Source organism: Vulpes lagopus, chromosome 4 (assembly GCF_018345385.1).
Source record: "Vulpes lagopus strain Blue_001 chromosome 4, ASM1834538v1, whole genome shotgun sequence".
Classification (NCBI taxonomy): domain Eukaryota; kingdom Metazoa; phylum Chordata; class Mammalia; order Carnivora; family Canidae; genus Vulpes; species Vulpes lagopus.
The window spans coordinates 63,358,484-63,378,271 of record NC_054827.1 but is presented as its reverse complement, the minus strand read 5'-3'; the positions used below and the strand labels follow the sequence as shown (position 1 = coordinate 63,378,271).

The 19,788-nt window shown below is 35.2% G+C and overlaps 2 protein-coding genes across 3 annotated transcripts in view; one reads left to right on the top strand and one right to left on the bottom strand.

Moving 5' to 3' along the window:
* Positions 1-19,788, bottom strand: part of FBXL17 (F-box and leucine rich repeat protein 17) — a 495,621-nt gene that overhangs the window by 445,968 nt on the left and 29,865 nt on the right. For both annotated transcript variants that reach the window (XR_005987299.1, XM_041751974.1), the window contains exon 4: positions 1,259-1,390. Coding sequence is in view for 1 of the 2 variants with exons in the window: in XM_041751974.1 (XP_041607908.1) it covers positions 1,259-1,390 (132 nt within the window). In the remaining variant the exon portion in view is untranslated. The remainder of the gene's footprint in view (positions 1-1,258; positions 1,391-19,788) is intronic.
* On the top strand, positions 8,734-9,725 carry LOC121489229 (U6 snRNA-associated Sm-like protein LSm8). The gene has a single exon (XM_041751977.1). It carries the CDS (start codon positions 9,280-9,282, stop codon positions 9,568-9,570), a length of 291 nt encoding a protein of 96 aa, XP_041607911.1. The 5' UTR covers positions 8,734-9,279; the 3' UTR covers positions 9,571-9,725.

The following is a 19,788-nucleotide window of genomic DNA, read 5'->3' as shown; positions in this document are numbered from 1 at the left end:
TCTCTCTCTCTCTCTCTCTCTCTGTAACTATCATAAATAATAAATAAATAAATAAAAATAAATAAAACTTTAAAAAAAAAAAAATGAAGTGCTGACACTTCTAGAGACTTTTTAAAACTCATTAATTTATGAGATATATTTATCAAATTTTGTAAACTAATTCCAAGGGACAACCAAAAGACCTCTTTATTTAAGGAATACAATTAAATAGCAGGTCTCTTTTGTAAATACACAACATATTCAGCACCATCCTGTCTACATTTTAAAGTACACTACTTCTCGACATTGAGAAATCTACTAGTACCTCCCAAATGACAACTTTTTCTGTTAACTTGTACTATGCACCTATCATTAAAATTTAAAAGATCTGGAGTATTACTTAACCATTTAAAAGATTGAAGCTCTGATACATGCTACTACATGAATGGATCTTGAACATTATGCTAAGTGAAAGAAGCCAGACACAAAATACCACATACTATATGATTCTGTTGGTAGGAAATGCCTCAAACAGGCAAATCCACAGAGACAGAAAGCAGATATCAGGTTCCAGGAGCTGGAAGAAGTGGAGTGCAGAGCAACAATGAATGAGCACAGAGTTCCTTCGGGGGTAAGGAACCTGCTCTAGAATTAGTGATGATGATTGCACAACTTTGTGACTATATAAAAACCACTTTAAAACCCTTTAAAACCGTGTATCTTATGGCATGTGAATAAAAGAAAATTAAATGGTTTTTTTTAAAATGGTTTTAAATATAAAAGATACATTAAATGTGAACGACTTATATATGTATGTTCTTAAAGTATAAAATCTATATAACTACCAGAATTATCTGCCTCAGTTTACTAAATCCAATTTTTCACCCTACCAAGTAAAAGACTGTATTTCACATGTGTACATCTTCCTGAAGAGTAAAAGTTTCTAACTACCTAGAAGTATTACAGTCCCTAGGGAATCAGAGAGAACCACCACCACATACCTATGTCTAGCAACTAAATATAATTTTTTTCCAATTTACCTGAGTTAGTTCACTGTCAGAACTTAGACAAAAACATGTTAACACATCCTAATGAGGAATTTTTAACATGCAAGTACCACATGAAAGCACCTAGAGAGTTACAGGATCAATTAAAAATCACTGCTTTGAGAGGATTCTTGATTTAAGTAGTATTTGCCTCTAAAACACCAAAATAACCAGATAAAAATTTATAAGCTAAGTTATAAGGAAATCAAAAGTTAGAAACAAAATGTACTTACTAATTTGTTTTCCTGCATGTATATTCTTTGTAATTTCAGACAGCCCTTAGCTATGACGATCATGCCTTCATCTGAGATCTTGTAACACTGGCCGAAATGAATATCTTTGAGTTCTCTGCACTTCGATCCCAGCTGTAAACAAAGAGATTGGCTGAATGCTCAGAAAATAACAAAAATAACATATTTCTAGTGGGATTTTCATAAAAAATTTTAAATAGCCATGCCAAAGTTATATAATTGCTTATGAACTACTTTTAAAACAAAACAAAACAGAATGGAGGCAATCTATAACTTAAAATGAAATTGTGTAAGCTGTATCATCTTTGAATTACTTCTTTGCTCCAACTATCTCATACTATATGCCTACCCAAAGTGCCTAGATTCTTTAACATTTGCCTTAAATTCACATTTTTATTTCTCTTTAATCAGTTATATTGTTACACTGGTGGGGCTCAGTTCCAAGGAATAAAACAAAGGTCCAAGAAGTGAGGCAAAGGTCTAAGGAGTGAAAAAATATTTCGTGATTAGATTCTACTTCTACTTCTGATTAATGAAATCCCAACTGTACCTTAAATAGTAACTGAACAGGTACAATGTTCCCATTAAAACCACTAAGTATCACAAAGAACAAATTACATACATTTCTTTTCAAAAACTACAGTGGAGATTAGATGGTCAAAGCAAATTACAAATGAATGCTATTTCATAAGTATTACATATGAATAGGATCACTTTAGAGATAAAATATAAAACTTATTTAGTAGAAACCTGTATATCAAAACCTGTATACCAAAATTATTTTAAGAATTACATTAAATAAAACTCAGTGTCAGAAAGGATTCAATGTGTCCTAAAAATATACCACTGGTAAGTGTGTAAATTAGTACTAAAAATCTTCCTGGCAGTCTACCGAGCATAAATGAAAAAATATGACTCAGCTTTACCAAAAAATTAACTACAGAGGGATAGATAATTGGATAGATTACGTGATAAAGTAAACATATTAAAATGTTAATTATAGGGTGGAGGGATGGGTTAAATGGTGAGAGAGTTTAAGGAGTGCACTTGTTATGATAAGGACAGGGTAATGTATGGAATTGTTGACTTATTATATTGTACACCTGAAACTAATATAATCCTGTATGTTAAGTGATTGCAATTAAAATTTAAAAAGAGATACAATAAAGATGTTAGTTATATAATCTAGGTAGTGGGTATATAGGTGTTCACTGTAGAATTCATTCAATTTTTCCATAAATGTTTTCATAATACTGTTGGAAATAAATGAAAGTCTATAAGCTACAAGAAATTAGCAAAAGGGATTTTTTAATAGTAAAATATAGAAAACCTAAAGAAACAACTTGCAGTGTTTTCAGAAAATTGAATATAATACAGCCATTAAAACTGAAGTAAACACTAGACAAAAATGAAAATTTTACACAAGTTTTTATAATATAATCCAATTATTGGGATCCCTGGGTGGCACAGCGGTTTGGTGCCTGCCTTTGGCCCAGGGTGCGATCCTGGAGACCCGGGATCGAATCCCACGTCGGGCTCCCGGTGCATGGAGCCTGCTTCTCCCTCTGCCTGTGTCTCTGCCTCTCTCTCTCTCTCTCTCTCTGTGTGTGACTATCATAAATAAATAAAAATTTTAAAAAATATAATATAATCCAATTTTTGTAAGCAAATTATACATATTTAAATATATATATATTGCATGTGTGTATATAAAAGAGACTGAAATTACATCATGTTGTTAATGGCGCTTTTTTTGTGATTAGTGTAGCATGTTTTTTTTTCCTACCAATCTTCTCAGATCTTTTTAAAAATAAATGTTACTTTAGTAATTAAAACTTTCAAGCTCTCTTTCAAGTAAAGTAATGATATGTGAATTCAGTTATTTTTCCAGGAGTGCTGATACAGTTATACTATGTTATTTTCATCTCAGCCACACTATAACCAATTATATATTCCACTAGAGATGTAAACTCTATGAAGAAAGAAGTTTGCCTAATAACTAACTACCCCTGGAGCTCAGTGTCTTATGCTTAACTTAGCTGATACTCAGTAAATAGTTGTTGAATGAAGACTGATCTTAGAACGTGAGAGACTCCTAACTCTGGAAACGAAGTAGGAGTAGAAAGGGAGGTGGGTGGGGGGGTGGGGGTGACTGGGTGACAGGCACTGAGGGGGGCACTTGATGGGATGAGCACTGGGTGTTATTCTATATGTTGGCAAACTGAACACCAATAAAAAATAAATTTAAATAAATGTGAGGAAAAAAAAAGACTGATCTTAGTTACATGATGTAAAGAAGCCTCTTTGAAAAATGAACAAAATACAGGAAATCATGATTATGGTCTCACATCACCATGATCCAGTTAATTCAGGAATTCTGAATTGGGTCCACAGTTAGACTGCAGGGATGCCAGGAAAGCAGATGAGAAAAAGGGAGTACATTTTTATTTTCATATTAATTGCTTCACTAATTAATGTAACAAAAAAAATCACAATAGTTTAACAGTACATGTGACTTTGAACAAGATATCAAAGATAATTTTATATTACTGCTGTTGCAGACATCATGAAATACCATTTTTGTTCATCAGTATTCATTATATTCATTAGATCCACTACCAGATCTTATAATGCATAAAAGAGGCACATGTATTTCTAGAACAAATATACAACAGCATGTTACATAGACCTAAAAATGCTGACTTCAAAGCCAATAGTGGGGAAAGTGGAAAAACAACTTGATAATAATTACAAAACACCTCATAGGCTCACACAGGTTGGGCATTGAGGGTGAGGTTAGCATTAAAAACACCAAGGTTCTTTAGAGTCTATTTAAGAAGTAGTTAACCACTCAGATCACCTCCCCATCAGTGCAAAGCCCATTCTCCACAATAGCAAAAGACTGGAGTTCACTGGGATGAGTAAAACACAGAGTTTCTGGACTAGGCTACACCATGCATAGCGGACAGCAAGAGCATACTATTAAAAATAGAGGGATGATGTGAAAGTTAATAAGGTGAAAATGAAGGAATTCAAATAAATAAATCTATAAAATGTTTCAGGATGAAAGGTTATGAACTGAAAGGGCTCACTCACATATCCAGCACAAAGGACAAAAACAGACCCATGGCAAGGCAAATCAACATAAAATGTCAGAATTAAAGAGTATTAAAAAAAGATTCTACAGACTTCAAGACACAAACATTTCGTACAAAGGATTAGGATTAAAAAGCCATCAAACTTCTTAATGATAACACTGAAAGAAAGCAACAAAGCAATGCCATCAAATTCTGAAGGAAAAGTACTTCAAACCTAGAATCCTATAGTCAGGATTCACCTATGAATTAAGTGTAAGGATAGTACAGAGATGTTTTCAGACATGCAAGTTCTCAAAGATTTACCTCCCATACATTCTTTATCAGAATCTGTGCTCTACAAGACAAGAATATACCAAGAAAAAGAAGATTTGACATCTAGGTAATAGGATATCTAATACAGCTACATGATCAGGAAAACCTTAAGGATAATGATAATGGTTAAGATACTCAGATGACCATTAATGCAAGAACACTGGTATACAAAAAGTCCAAAATGGAGCCTTCAGACTATCCTGGGAAAAGCTGCTCTAAGAAGATATATTTGACTAAGTATCTACATATCTTGATATATTAATGCAATTGTGGAAAAGCTTTTAGTTCCATTTGTGTGGAGACCATTAAAAATAAGTAAACTAAAGGAGATGAAAAGACATCTATTAATTTCAATAACAAAATTCCATAGAGGAAAAAAAAGTAGGTACAAAATTGTAAAATGTAAATACCAAATACTTAATCAAAATTATTAAAGAATTATGTTGGGAGGATGAGAGAAGAGGAGACAGGGAAGGATAACTAAGCTAAATTCTCATCTCCCATAGTAAGGAATCAGCCGAGGTCGTCTAAAATGGATAAATCAAGAAAATATAGATGGGCTTGGAAGGTAAATGCTTCCTTCTTCTGAAGAAAGTTCAATTAGTCTAATTCCTTGTCTCTACACTGATTAGTTTGTGTTTAATAATTATCCTTTTTCCTCCTGGAAACAAACTGCCCAAAACAAGCATCCCTTCTACATTTGCAGGCCACTCTGCTGGTCTGGCTTAGCTGATGAGTGAGTCTGCCAGACAAATTCCAGAGTTGAGTTAACAAGCCCGTTTAACTCTATTTCTAAGCAATATTCTCCAATCTAGCCTTTCCGAGTAATAAAGTTGAATTGACAACTCCATCCCTATTCCCTTCTCTTGTTAATTTGTTCAGATCCTAAGAAGTAAGGAGGCCTCAACACTTAGCACACCAACCAGATCAATGAAAAATACAACAGAATCTATACAGGAGCAGTGAACGAAGTATCTGGGGGGGCCTTAATGTCTAAGGCCATTACTTTGAGCAGACAAGTTGTCAGAGTCTCAGGTTAACACAGGTAAGTCACACCACTGAAGCCTTTGAGAAAGACCTAGGCTGATTACCTGGTATTTTGACTTTAGCAAGTCTCTCTGGTGGATTTATATACAAACAAGTGACTTTCCACATAAGTAGGAGCTACATGGATAGCCACACGCAAATAAGAATGATGTGGATGGCTCAACAGACATTAGCAGCAGGAGAGCCCCAGAAACTTATCAGAAAAGTGTGCCTCAGGGAATAATTACTGTCATTTATTCTCACTGCAGAAACTGATAGTCTATTTTAGACGTCATCACTGAGCATAATAGGCCTATCTGAACTAATTACATTACCCCAACCATAAATATCCTAAGGTTCCAGACTCTCCAGGCATTGGAGAATCAATCATTTTACCAGGTATATTTCCCAGTTTTGCTAATGTTGTTCAGATCTCTCAGTGCTACAACTATCTTGTTCATCATCCACAGAAAACATTCAGAAGACATCAACCAAAGCCTACATGAATATCCCTGTCAGCATGCCCTAAATTTAGTTCAATTAGTCCTCTACCTAAAAACCACAGAAGCAGTATGGAATGGAATTCTCTATTCAGAAAGACAGTGCTAGAGACACTGAAGCTCTGGCCCTACCTGATGAGCCCTAGTGACCAAATAAGATACCAAAAAGGTGGTACTATGGAGTAAGAACCAAGCCCCAGTATAAGGCCTATTCTAGATTACTCAAGTTAGAAACCTTGGACTTTCCACAACTATATCATATTAAAGGAAAAACTGAGTGTAAACAAGATCAAGATCATCATACAGTAATAGTAATGCCTTTAAAAAAAATAATAAAAATCAACCTGAAGCTTCCAGGCCACCATGTGAGGAACTTAGAAGTCACTACTCCATACTAACAACAAGTAAAAAGTTGAACTGAAAAATCAACAACTCTTCTTAGAGAAGTGAGGTTACAAGGAAAACTATTGTCCCCAAAATTGGAGAGGCAAAGGGGTAGAAAATAGAAAATAAAGGGGTAGACATAGAAAAATAACCTGCCAGAGCAGAAACCCACTAGAAGAAACCTCCACAGGAACCAGTGCCAAGGTAGGAAACCCTAAATTATAATCCATCTCCTCCTGTATCAATAGTTTACCCCCATTAATTCTTATCCCAACAAAAATCAGTACCTAAAGGATCTACAAACACCTCAAAATTATCTCCATAATTACCTTGTACCTTACCACAGAACACTCTGAAATGATAACTACTCATCATCAGATAAAAATACCTATCTGCTTGATGTTGACTAGATGAATATCACCACTTACCTTGGATGAATACAGAAAACTGCTGCCTAAGGGCCCTTCCGGGTAATGGAGATTATCAACTTTGTGGAATTTTAGCTCCAACCATACCTCTCCATTCTCACTCAGCCTGCCCTTCATTGCTACTCAATCTGGCACTCACGCCAAGTAAGAATCCTAACTCTCATTCTTCACCCAAGTAAATGGTCTTATGGACCTAAGACATAGAACGCAAGTGTATCATTTAAGAGGTTCTGAATTTTTACCAACATCAGTTCAGTATCTGGGTAACTATGAAAGGTAAAAGTCAGATGAATAGTGATAGAAAAACCCTCTGTAACTCAAGAATAATAATGTGTCAAAGGCATCCACTAGTCAATCCTGAAGGAAAGTGTTTAATAAAAGGGTGCTGTGATCACTCTGTCACTTGAAAGAATCCACTCCATCCACCCATGAAGCCATAGTTCATTTTCACATGTAACAGCAATCAGAACTACAAATAGACTGAAGAAAATAAATAGAAAGTGGATTACTCTTGATTCATTCTCTTCTTCTTTATAATAATCATCCAAGATTATTCACAAATTTGCTCACAAACATCCAAAGGTATTTTTCAAACTTTTCTACAATGTTGGGAGATGATTTTCCCACCATCTCAAATTTTAATTAAAATATTGCACACCACCCTTGAGAATTTATAAAAGAGAATCTATTTTAAAAAGCCACCTGTGGGGCACCTCGGTGGCTCAGTCGGTTAATCAGCTAACTCTTGGTTCAGGTCATGATCTCAGGGTTGTGCGACTGAGCCCCACACAGAGCTCCACACTGAGTGGGGAGTCTGCTTGAGATTCTCTCTCCTTCTCCATCTGCCCCTCTCTGACCTGCTCACATTCTCTCTAAAATAAATAAATAAATCTTTTTAAAAATATCTGTTATCCTGGAGGGTATTATGCTGAGTGAAGTGAAGTAAGTCAATAGGAGAAGGACAAACATTATATGTTCTCATTCATTTGGGGAATATAAATAATAGTGAAAGGGAATATAAGGGAAGGGAGAAGAAATATGTGGGAAATATCAGAAAGGGAGACAGAACATAAAGACTCCTAACTCTGGGAAACGAACTAGGGATGGTGGAAGGGGAGGAGAGCGGGGGGGGGGGGGGGGGGGGGTGAATGGGTGACGGGCATTGGGGGGGGCACTTGACAGGATGAGCACTGGGTGTTATTCTGTATGTTGGTAAATTGAACACCAATAAAAAAGAAATTTATTTAAAAAAATAAAAAATAAAAATAAATAAAATATCTGTTATCACCAGGTGATTTTTATAATAAAACAAACACCTTAGGAAGAGCATAGTTCAATGGACAATGAATCTAGACACCTGAAACCACAACAATGTTATGGGATAAAAACAAAATTAGGTTTTCCAATGCCACATGAAAGTTGCTCAAAACCAATATAAAGAAAAGATTTTTAAAATATGCTGCCTTCACTAGATAAGGAAAGTTATTCCTTCTACCTTCCATTCCCAATCTGTTACTATAATTATTATACACGTGCAAATAAGAACAGTTAATAAAATTCAATCTATGGGGGATCCCTGGGTGGCGCAGCGGTTTGGCGCCTGCCTTTGGCCCAGGGCACAATCCTGGAGACCCGGGATCGAATCCCACATCGGGCTCCCGGTGCATGGAGCCTGCTTCTCCCTCTCCTGTGTCTCTGCCTCTCTCTCTCTCTCTCTGTAACTATCATAAATAAATAAAAATTAAAAAAAAAAATTCAATCTATGTCTTTTAACAACTTTACCCAGTAGTATGCTGTTCATATTTATAAAATCTGTTCATATTTCTAAAATCTTAAGGACAATTTTATAATTTGACTCATTAGTTTCATCATTAGTAGTACAGTAGCACAGACAATGAGATATGGAAGAAAGCAAGGCAAATTTTTCAAAATGCCACTCATCTGACCCACTTTAAGGACGTAAATTTGAATATTTTCCCTACACTTGTATCATGCAACTTTGCCTTTTTTAAAAAACATTCCACTCAATACAATGAAAATATGCCACATAAACTCCCAAAATATGTACCAATACTAATTACTTTTCATTGTATTGCAATGGTATATAATTAAAACTCAGAGTAAATGAAAATTCATATATGGAATGATATATTTTAACATATACAGAATGATCATTGGATTAATCTATTACACATTGAAAAGATTTTTTTTAGAAAACCAACAAAGGTGCAGCGCAGCGCGTCGGCCCGAGCATCATGACGTCCGCCCTGGAGAACTACATCAACCGAACCGTCGCAGTGATCACTTCCGATGGAAGGATGATTGTGGGAACACTGAAAGGGTTTGACCAGACCATTAATTTGATTTTGGATGAAAGCCATGAACGAGTGTTCAGCTCTTCACAGGGAGTAGAACAAGTGGTGCTAGGGTTATACATCATAAGAGGTGACAATGTTGCAGTCATTGGAGAAATTGATGAAGAGACAGATTCTGCGCTTGATTTGGGGAATATTCGAGCAGAACTTCTAAACTCTGTAGCACACTGAGGAAGAATTACATACATTGGACATCTGTAAATCTTTGTATAGAAACTGATTATTCTGAGGATGATGTATGGAATTTTTATGAATGTAATTTTGGACTTTTGACTTCATATTGATTCATTGTAATATGATATGTAAATTAAAATATTTCTACATTTCCTTGAAAAAAAAACCAACAAAAATGCTATTTTACCATCAATACACAAAAATTCTGTCACTGTTTCAACTAAGAAATATTGTGATTAAAAATTTTCCAACTTAACTTTAAAAACACAGAACCTATTAAGTGTCCATCAACAAATAGAAAAAAAATGTAGCTTATACATACAATGGCATATCATTCAGCCATGGAAACGAATGAAACTATTATATGCTACAACATACATGAACCTTGAAAACATGCTAAGTGAAATAAGCCAAACACAAAATAATTAATCTTGTATAATTCCACTTCTATAGGATAACTAGAATAGACCTAGAATTTACAAAAACAGAACTCAAAACAGAGCTTACTGGGAGATGAGGAAGAAAGGCAGGGATAATACAAAGTAATTATTTAATTGGTATAGAATTACTCTTTGAAATGATGAAAAAGCTCTAGAAATAGATATTGGTGATGGTTACACAACACTGTAAATAAACATAATGCCACTGAATTGTTTGCTTAAAAATGGTTAAAATGGTAAGTGTTATGTGTATTTTACCACATTAAAAAATCAACACCCTGAAATAGCAAGTGCCAATAAAAGTAAGAAAAAAACCACCAAGAAGTAGGGAAATTTGTTCCCAAACTGGTTTTTACTAATTTTTATAACATAATTACATTAAGAAATAAATAAACTGGCTTAAATGAGAAGAAAAAAGAAAGCTGTAGCTATAAAAACTAGGTTGAATAATTTTTCATTCAGTGAAAGCAAGCCATAAAAAGCTGCTGTTGAACGAGTTTTGGGTAAGACAACAGTATGGTCCCTAAATTAGGATGGTTTGACTTATGATTACTTTGAGATGGTGTGAAATCAATACGAGTTCAGTAGAAACCATACTTTGAATTTGGAACTTTGATCTTTTTCCAGCCAGGCCATTATGCATAGACTCTCCTGACACGGGGCAGCAGCAGGAACTGCAATTCCCAGTGGCCACACAATCATGATGGTACACGACCTGTACACTTACAATCATTCTGTACCCTGAGAGCCATTCCATTTTTCACTTTAATAAATTATATGAGATATTCAAGACTTTATTATAAAATAAACTTTGTGTTACATGATTTTGGCCGACTGTAAGCTAATATAAGGGTTCTAAGCAAGGGGATTTTCAATTTACAAACAGTTCATCGAATATAATCCCACAGTAAGCCGATGAAGATCTGTACTGGAAAAATCATGTTCTACACAAAGCTACTGGGGATCCCTGAGTGGCTCAGTGGTTTAGTGCCTGCCTTCAAACCAGGGCATGATCCTGGAGTCCCAGGATCGAGTCCCATGTCAGGCTCCCAGGGTGGAGCCTGCTTCTCCCTCTGCCTGTGTCTCTGCCTCTCTCTCCCTTTCTCTGTGTCTCCCATGAATAAATAAATAAAATATTTTTTAAAGGGCTTAAGAAATGTTTATATATCATTACTAATTATTTTTAATAGGTAAAGATGGAAGCTAATAGAAAGGCATTCATTAGGATCTATGCAAAGGGAATTTTCAGAAATGCTATAAAGATGAATTTCTAGGAAAAAAAGAAGCTTCTTGGCATTATATAAAGACTCTACATTTCTAGTTATAGATGAAAAATACTCTCTAGTCATTGGACTCTCTAGAACTGGATATCACAGCTTAAAATCCTAGACATGAGGTGCACCTGCGTGGCTCAGTGAGTTAAGTGTCTGTCTGCTTCAGCTCAGATCATGATCTTAGGGTCCCGGGATCCAGCCTCATGTCAGGATCCTCGCTCAGTGGAGAATCTGCTTCTCTCTCTCTCTTTCTGCCCCCCCCCCACACACTGATTTGTGCTCTTTCTCTCAAATATTTTTTTAAAAATCCTGGAGATGATACCACATGATATGACTCATGCAGATTTTAAAGAGAATACTGGCTCCATATCTTCCCAGCTATGTGAACTTAGGCAACTTACTTAACTTACAAGAGATTCCATTTTTCATCTTGAAATATCACCTCCGTGCTGTTGTAAAGATTAAACTATGTAGCATATACAAAAAACACCCAACATATATATATATTCTTCCTTTTGCCAACCGTGATTCTAATTTAGAAAGAGAATACTTAAAATATCCTTTAATTAAACATAATGGTTTTGATTTTTTAAAAAAAGGCTTTTCAACGATCTCTAGTTTTTCAGTCTTCTTTTATAAACATTAATTATTATTATAGGGATAAAAACATGTGCCATATCATCTAAAAAGTGGAGGGAAAGAACTAAATCAATTTAGAATGAACACAAGACACCCTTGGATACGAATGTCAGTCCTACCACTTACTACTTCACCTCAGATAAATTACTTATCGTCTCTCTGTAACTGCTTCCTCATCTATAAAAAAGGATTAACACCTAACTCATAGAGTGGATGTGAATCAAAAAAGAAATTAAACATATGAACATATAATTAGAATATACAAATAATGCCTAATACATGGTAGATGCTCAATACATACCTGCTCATTCCCTAACTGACTGAACATCACTGGGACACATAAAGATAGATTAGAGGGACAGATGGACTATTTTCCTTCATCTTATACAAATCTAGAACCTAAAAACGTATTTCTCTTTTCCTTTAGTGGGATAAAATATATAGAACATAAAAATTGCCATTTTGGTCATATTTAGGTATATAATTCAGTGACCTTGATCACATTCAGTGTTAGGCAACCATCACCACCTATTTCTAAAACTATCATCACCCCAAACTCTCTACCCATTAAACAACTCCCCATTCCCTTCTTCCCCCACTCCTTGAAAACCTCTACGTTATATCTCTATGAATTTGTCTATTTTAGGTATTTTATATAAGTAGAATCATACTACATTTGTTCTTTGTGTCTTGCCTATCTAACTCTGCATATGTTTTCAAGATTCCTTCATGTGGTAACCTGCATCAGCATTTTATTCCATTAAATGGCTGGATAATATTCCATTACATATATTATATTATTGTTTACTCACTCATCTCTCAATGGACACCTGGGTTGTTTCCACATCTTGACTCTTATGAATAATGTTGCTATGAAAATTAACAGAAACAAGTAGCTATTTCAGTCAATGTTTTCAATTTTGGGGGTATTTATTTAGGGTGGAATTGCTGAGTCATATGGTAATTCTGTGTATAATCTTTTGGGGAACCATCAAAATGTTTTCCACACCAGGTGCACCATTTTACATTCCCACCAGCAATGTACAAAGTTCTAATTCCTCCACATCCAAAGCAACACTTTGTTATTTGTTTTTTGGGTTTGTTGGGCTTTATTTACGTCAGAGTAGGTGTAAAGTGGTATCTCATCCTGCTTTTGATTTGCAATTCTCTAATGGCTAATGATGTTGAGCCATTTGTATCTCTTCCTTGGATAAAGGTCTATTCAGGTATTTTGTTCATTTTTCAATTGAGTTCTTGGGAGGGGTTTTGTCGATCTGATGTTATTAAACTCTTTCCAAATATATGATTTGCAAATATTTTCTCCATTTTATGGGTTGCCTGTTCACCCTCTTGAGAGTATCTATTGAAACACAAAATTTTTTATTTTAATCAAGTCCAGTTCATGTTTTTCACATTGCTTATCCTTCAGGTGTCACATTTAAAAAATCAGGACCAAATACAAGATCATAGGGATATACATTTATACTTTCTTCAGAATGAGAAGGGGAGCCTGAAGATGTGACTGAATTGCTTCAATCTCATGATAAAACATTAACAGATAAAGAGTTGCTTCCTATGGATGAGCTAAGAAAGTGGTTTCTTAAGACGGAATCTACTCCTGCTAAAAATGTTGTGAAGATTATTGAAATGATTTAGCAAAGGATTTAGACTATTACATAAAATTGGCTGATAAAGTAGCAGCAGGGTTTGAGAGGACTGAATCCAGTTTCAAAAGAAGTTCTACAGTAGGTAAAATGCTATCAAACAGCCTCGCATGCAACAGAGAAATCATTCATGAAGTAAGGAACAACTGATTCAGCAAACTTCACTACTGTCTTATTTTAAGCAACTACCACAGCCACCCCAACCTTAAGCAACCAACACCCTAGTCAGTGCAACAACATCGAGGCAAGACCTTCCACCTGAAAAAAGATTATGACTCCCTGAAAGCTCCCTGAAAGATGATGGTTAGCAGTTTTAAGCAAGAAAAGTAGCTTTTAGGATCCCTGGGTGGCACAGCGGTTTAGCACCTGCCTTTGGCCCAGGGCGCGATCCTGGAGACCCGGGATCGAATCCCACGTCGGGCTCCCGATGCATGGAGCCCGCTTCTCCCTCTGCCTGTGTCTCTGCCTCTCTCTCTCTCTCTCTCTCTCTCTGTGTGACTATCATAAATAAATAAATAAAAATTTTAAAAAAGTAGCTTTTAATAATTAAGGTATGTACATTATTGTTTTAGACACGATGTTACTGCACACTTAATAGACTACAATTAAGTGTAAGCATAACTTTTACATGCAGTGGCAAATCAAATCAGGGTCTCCTGGGTGGCTCAGTGGTTGAGCGTCTGTCTGTCTGCCTTTGGCTCAGGGCATGATCCCAGGGTCCTGGGATTGAGTCCCATATCGGGTTCCTCACAGGGAGCCTGCTTCTCCCTCTGTCTGTGTCTCTGCCTCTGTGTCTCTCATGAATAAATAAAATCTTTAAAAAGAAAAAAAAAAAGAAGTATCCTATTCCTACTTTGATTTTATTATGGACAAGTACTGGAATCACCAGTACTTGTATTTCCAGTATTTGTATGTATTTTCTATACCAATAAAATGATTGTGAGTTTTTCTTCCTCCATTCTAGTAATGTTGTATATCAGATTGATTTTTATATGGTAACCCACCCTTGCAATCAAGGAATAAATCACTTTTAATATGCTGCTGGCTTCTGTTTGCTATTTTGTTGAGAATTTTTGCATTTATACTCATTAAGGATATTTCTCTGTAGTTGTCTTTTCTGGTCCTTGTCTGGCTTCAGAATCAGGGTAATGCTGGCCTCATAGGAGTTAGAAATACTACTACCTCTTAAACATTCTTTTTTTTTTTTTTTTTTTAATTTATTTTTTTTTAATTTATTTTTTCTCTTAAACATTCTCAAAGAGTTTAAGGATGAGTGATATTAATTCTTTACATGTTTGAGCAAATCCACCAGGGAAGCCAAATATTTGGTCTCTGTCTTTTCTTTGTTGGGAGGATTGTTATTACTGGTTCGATTTCCTTACTTGTAGGTCTATTCATATGTTCTATTTCCTCTTGGGTTGGTTTTTGTAATTTGTGTATTTCTAGGAATATACACCAGTTTGCTGGTGTATAGCTGCTCAGCGTTTTATTGTAGAACCTTTTTATTTCTATAAAGTTGGTGATAATGTTCATACTTAAATTTCTGATTTAGTAAGTTGAGGCTTCTCTTTTTTTTACCCTTAGACTACTGAAAGGTTTGTCATTAATATTTTCAGAGAAACTAGTTTTATTCTCACCCATTTTCTCTATAGTTCTTCTTTTTCAATTACATAGGAAAAAAATGAGTAATCACAAACCAAAAGTGAAGAAAAACTATCTTTTATATTTACCTATGCAGTTACCATGTTATTTTTTTATTCATTCAGCTTTCAGTTACTAGTGTCTTTTTTATTTAGCCTAAAGGTAAAGCTTTTTTAGCATTTATTGTAAGACACGTCTCCTAACAATGAATTCCCTCAATGTATTTTTTAAGATTTTTATTTTTTTAATTTTTTTAAGTAATCCCTACACCCACAGTGGGACCCAAACCTACAACCCCAAGATTAAAAATCATATATGTTCTACCAACTGAACTAGCTAGGCTAAGTTCCTTCATTTTTTATCTGGAAATATCTTATTGTTGTCTTCATTCTTGAAGAACAGTTTTGCCAGATATAGAATTCTTGGTTGATATTTTTTCTCTTAGCACTTAAATACATCAGTCCAGGGGCACCTGGGTGGCTCAGTCAGTTGAGCATATGCCTTCAGTTCAGGTTGTGATCCTGGAATCCCAGGATCAAGCCCCACATTGAGCTCCCCACTCAGTGGGGAGTCTGTTTTTTCCCTTTGCCCCTCCCCCTGCTCAAGCTCTCTCTCTCTCTCTCTCTCTCTCTAGTAAATAAAATCTTTAGATAGATAGATAGATAGATAGAGATAGATAAAACAGATAGATGATAGATAGATTAGGTTAGAGATGTGAGTCTATTACTTTCTGATTTCCATGTTTTCATATGAGAAATCAATTATTAATCTTACCAAGGATCCCTTGTACACTATAGGAGTCACTGCTCTTGTTGCTGCTTTCAAGATTCTCTATTTCTCTTTGACTTTTGACAATTATTATGTGTCTCATTGTAGGTCTCTTTAAAATTAACCTGCCTGGAGTCGAGTTTCTTAGATATATAGATGCATGTCTTTCATCAAATTTGATACTTTTGGTCATTATTTCTCCAAATACTCTTCCTGCCTCTTTCTCTCTCCCTTCTCCTTCTGGGACTACAATAATGCAAATTATGTTCTCCTTTATGGTAGTTCACAGGTCCTTTAGGCTCTATTGACTTTTCTTCATTCTTTTGTCTTTATCTTCTCAGTTGAAATAATTCACTTTGTCCTATCTCCAAGTTCACAGATTGTTTCTTCTGCCTTCCCACATTTGATGTTGCATTCCTCTAGCAAACTTTATAATTCTCAACTCCAGAATTACAATTTAGTTCCTCTGTATTATTTCTAGGATCTTTACTGATTATTCTCAATTTTTTTCATACATCATTTTTTCTAGAATTCTTTCAGTTTCCAGAACTTTTAGTTGTTTGTCCATGCTTTCCTTTAACTCTTGTACAATGTTTACAATAATTGATTTAAAATATCTTCCTACAAAGTTCAATGTCTGGACTTCCTCAAAAATGGTTTCTATATGGGACGCCTGGGTCACTCAGTGGTTGAGTGCCTCCCTTCCGCTCAGCATGTGATCCTTGAGTCCCGGGATCAAGTCTCACATCGGGTTCCCTGCATGGAGCCTGCTTATCCCTCTGTCTGTGTTTCTGCCTCTCTCTGTGTCTCTCATGAATAAATAAATTAAAATCAAATCTTAAAAAAAAAAAAAAAAAAAGAATGGTTTCTATCAATTTTTTTTCCTCTGGGTGAGCCATTCTTTCCTGTTTTGTTTTGTTTTTTTGTTTTGTTTTGTTTTTTTGTGGCTTTTTTTTGCATAACCTTGTGCTTTTGTTGGTGGTGAAACCCGGACATTCAAGTATTATGGTGTATTATAACATGGTAACTTTAAAAATCAGATTCTCACCCTTCTCTTTCTATAATTATCAAAGAAATTATATATAACTGGCTTATGTTCAGCCACTGTTTTGACTGGTATTTCCTTGAGTACAAAGAGCTTAAAAAAAAAAAGAAACAAAAAAACATGTTTCTTAGACTAGACTAGTTCTGTGCTGGGGTACTCCTTCAACACTTAGCCATGATATGTACAATGCTGTCTTGGCTGTCACTACCTGCATCAAGCCAAGAGAAGGGATCCCTGGGTGGCGCAGCAGTTTGGCGCCTGCCTTTGGCCCAGGGCGCGATCCTGGAGACCCGGGATCGAATCCCACATCGGGCTCCCGGTGCATGGAGCCTGCGTCTCCCTCTACCTGTGTCTCTGCCTCTCTTTCTCTCTCTGTGACTATCATAAATAAATAAAAAATTAAAAAAAAAAAAAAAAAAGCCAAGAGAAGAGCCAGGGAAAGCTTAAGGGTTTCTCAAATATTTCCTGAGCCATGAGTCCTACCTTGGGTATACACATGGTTTTCTAAATTCCCCGGTATACACTGGCACTTTGACTACCCTAATTTCCCAAAGAAATTCTCTCCCTGGCTTTTCTTCTCAGGTCTAAAGTAAGACTCAGCCATAATCTTTTGTCATGAGGCTCTGCAGTTTTTGTTTGCCTTACCATATTTCAGTCAATGCCCACTGCTTCTCCAGCCTCAGTTAGGTGAAACAGATATAAGCACCTTGCATCAATCCTTCAAGAAACTCCCAGACAGGTTAGAACAGGCAAAGATGATACTTTTTAATAAGCTCTGCTTTGCTCCCTCTGGATCTAGGCTGCTATCTTCAAGACTGTTGCCTAGCTGGGGAGGGTGGGGGACACAGACAAGTAAAAATGCCACAAAGCCTTCCTACCATTTTTCAACTGCCTTTTCCTTGGTTCAACATTTGCTTTAGTTGCTGGAAAGTACAGGCATTTTTCCAGAGTTCTGGCAAAGTTGGTTCTAAAAGTATCTGCTTGTTTTTGATGTTTCTCTTTTGAGGAGGATTTGGAACTGCCTACACACTGATATTAAATATAAATATTAAATATTTATATTTAAAGACCTAAAAACTCATAATAAAGCAAGATAAATTTACTAATGCAACATTTATTATTTGGGTGCCATTTTAATCTGAGAAGATATCTATAGTGACTATTTCCAAATTTCTACAGAAATACATGAATTGTATTGAGGTATTAAATGGCTAAGATTAAATACAAGTAGTCACATAAAATAGTAACTTAATGGATATAAATCCTTAGATTTCTTTGAATACTGTAGCTATGCCTATCTCTTCTTCCTGGCAAGTGTTCGATGGCAATGAAATACTATAAAAACTCAGAGTTTATTACTCTTAATATTTAGTGCTTTCCTCTATCACTTATGTGATTGTAGTTTTTATAAGATGTATATGACAGATACATTCCACTGGTAAAATTACTTGGGAATTATTTTTATGGATTTCAAGGAGGTATTTCACAAAGAATATATTGTTCAGCCAAAAACAGTCTGATATTTAGGTGCTTCACATAAGTTTTAGAAACACTGTTAAGTAGAATGCAATACTTAAAATAATAAAATCTAAATCCATTAGAACTCCACACTGAAATACTTTATGTAACTACTTTTATAAACATATAGAGCTCAAAAATACATTTCATGTATTTGCTAAAGTCAATTAAAATTATAGTTGTTATGATTGAAATATATTTTAAAGATATTATCAGGGCAGCCTGGGTAGCTCAGCGGTTTAGCGCCACCTTCAGCCCGGGGTGTGATCCTGGAGACCCCGGATCGAGTCCCATGTCAGGCTCCCTGCATGGAGCCTGCTTCTCCCTCTGTGCCTCTGTGCCTCTGTCTCTCTCTCTGTGTCTCTCATTAATAAATAAATAAAATCTTAAAAAAAAAGATATTATCAATAAAATATATGCATACCATTCTAAAACATTTGTCAGTTTTTACAACAGAAGAGGGAAAAAAAACTCAAAACCCTGCAACTTTAACTGCAGGATCAACAATTCAATCAAATGCTATGTTTGAGTAAAAAAGAAAAAATGATCCCAGGAAAAGCCATCAATTATGAACAGCTCCATTCTAAGTGTTTTGGAACTTTGTTATATATTTCTAAATTGTTAGTTCACTAAAACTATAGCATATGCCAAAGCACAGCTCACCAAACATCAATGGGACTTGAAGTAAGTTTACTGAGTCAAGGCCAACATTTATTTAATATAATATAGAACAAAAAATATTAATGTGCATATAATGCTATGTATGTATATCAAAAAATTTTTATTCTATTTTATGTATAAATGAAAGCCATTCTCTTTCTACTATACCACAACACTATTCCATCAGAAGAAAGAAGCTGAAATAGGACGCACTCTGCTATAGTATATAATACACTGTGTATAGGAAAGTATACTGCAATGAGGTTCCTATATAATCACTTAATGTAATTTAATTACTTAAAATTACTTATGGATGAAAAAAATTTAGATTGTTTTACTACTTTTATCAGATTATTACTTCATATATAACTAATTCAGAAAACATGAAAATCTGAAGCAAACATCTAATCTATCATAAATTAATGGGTTTCAAAATACCCTACATTCTAGCAAAGATTTAACATCATTAATCTCAAAGTTGTAAAGATGGATAAATTCATGATACTTGACTGGCATATTTAAGTGCAGTTCCTCTAGGGATTTTTTTTCCATCTATTTTAACCATA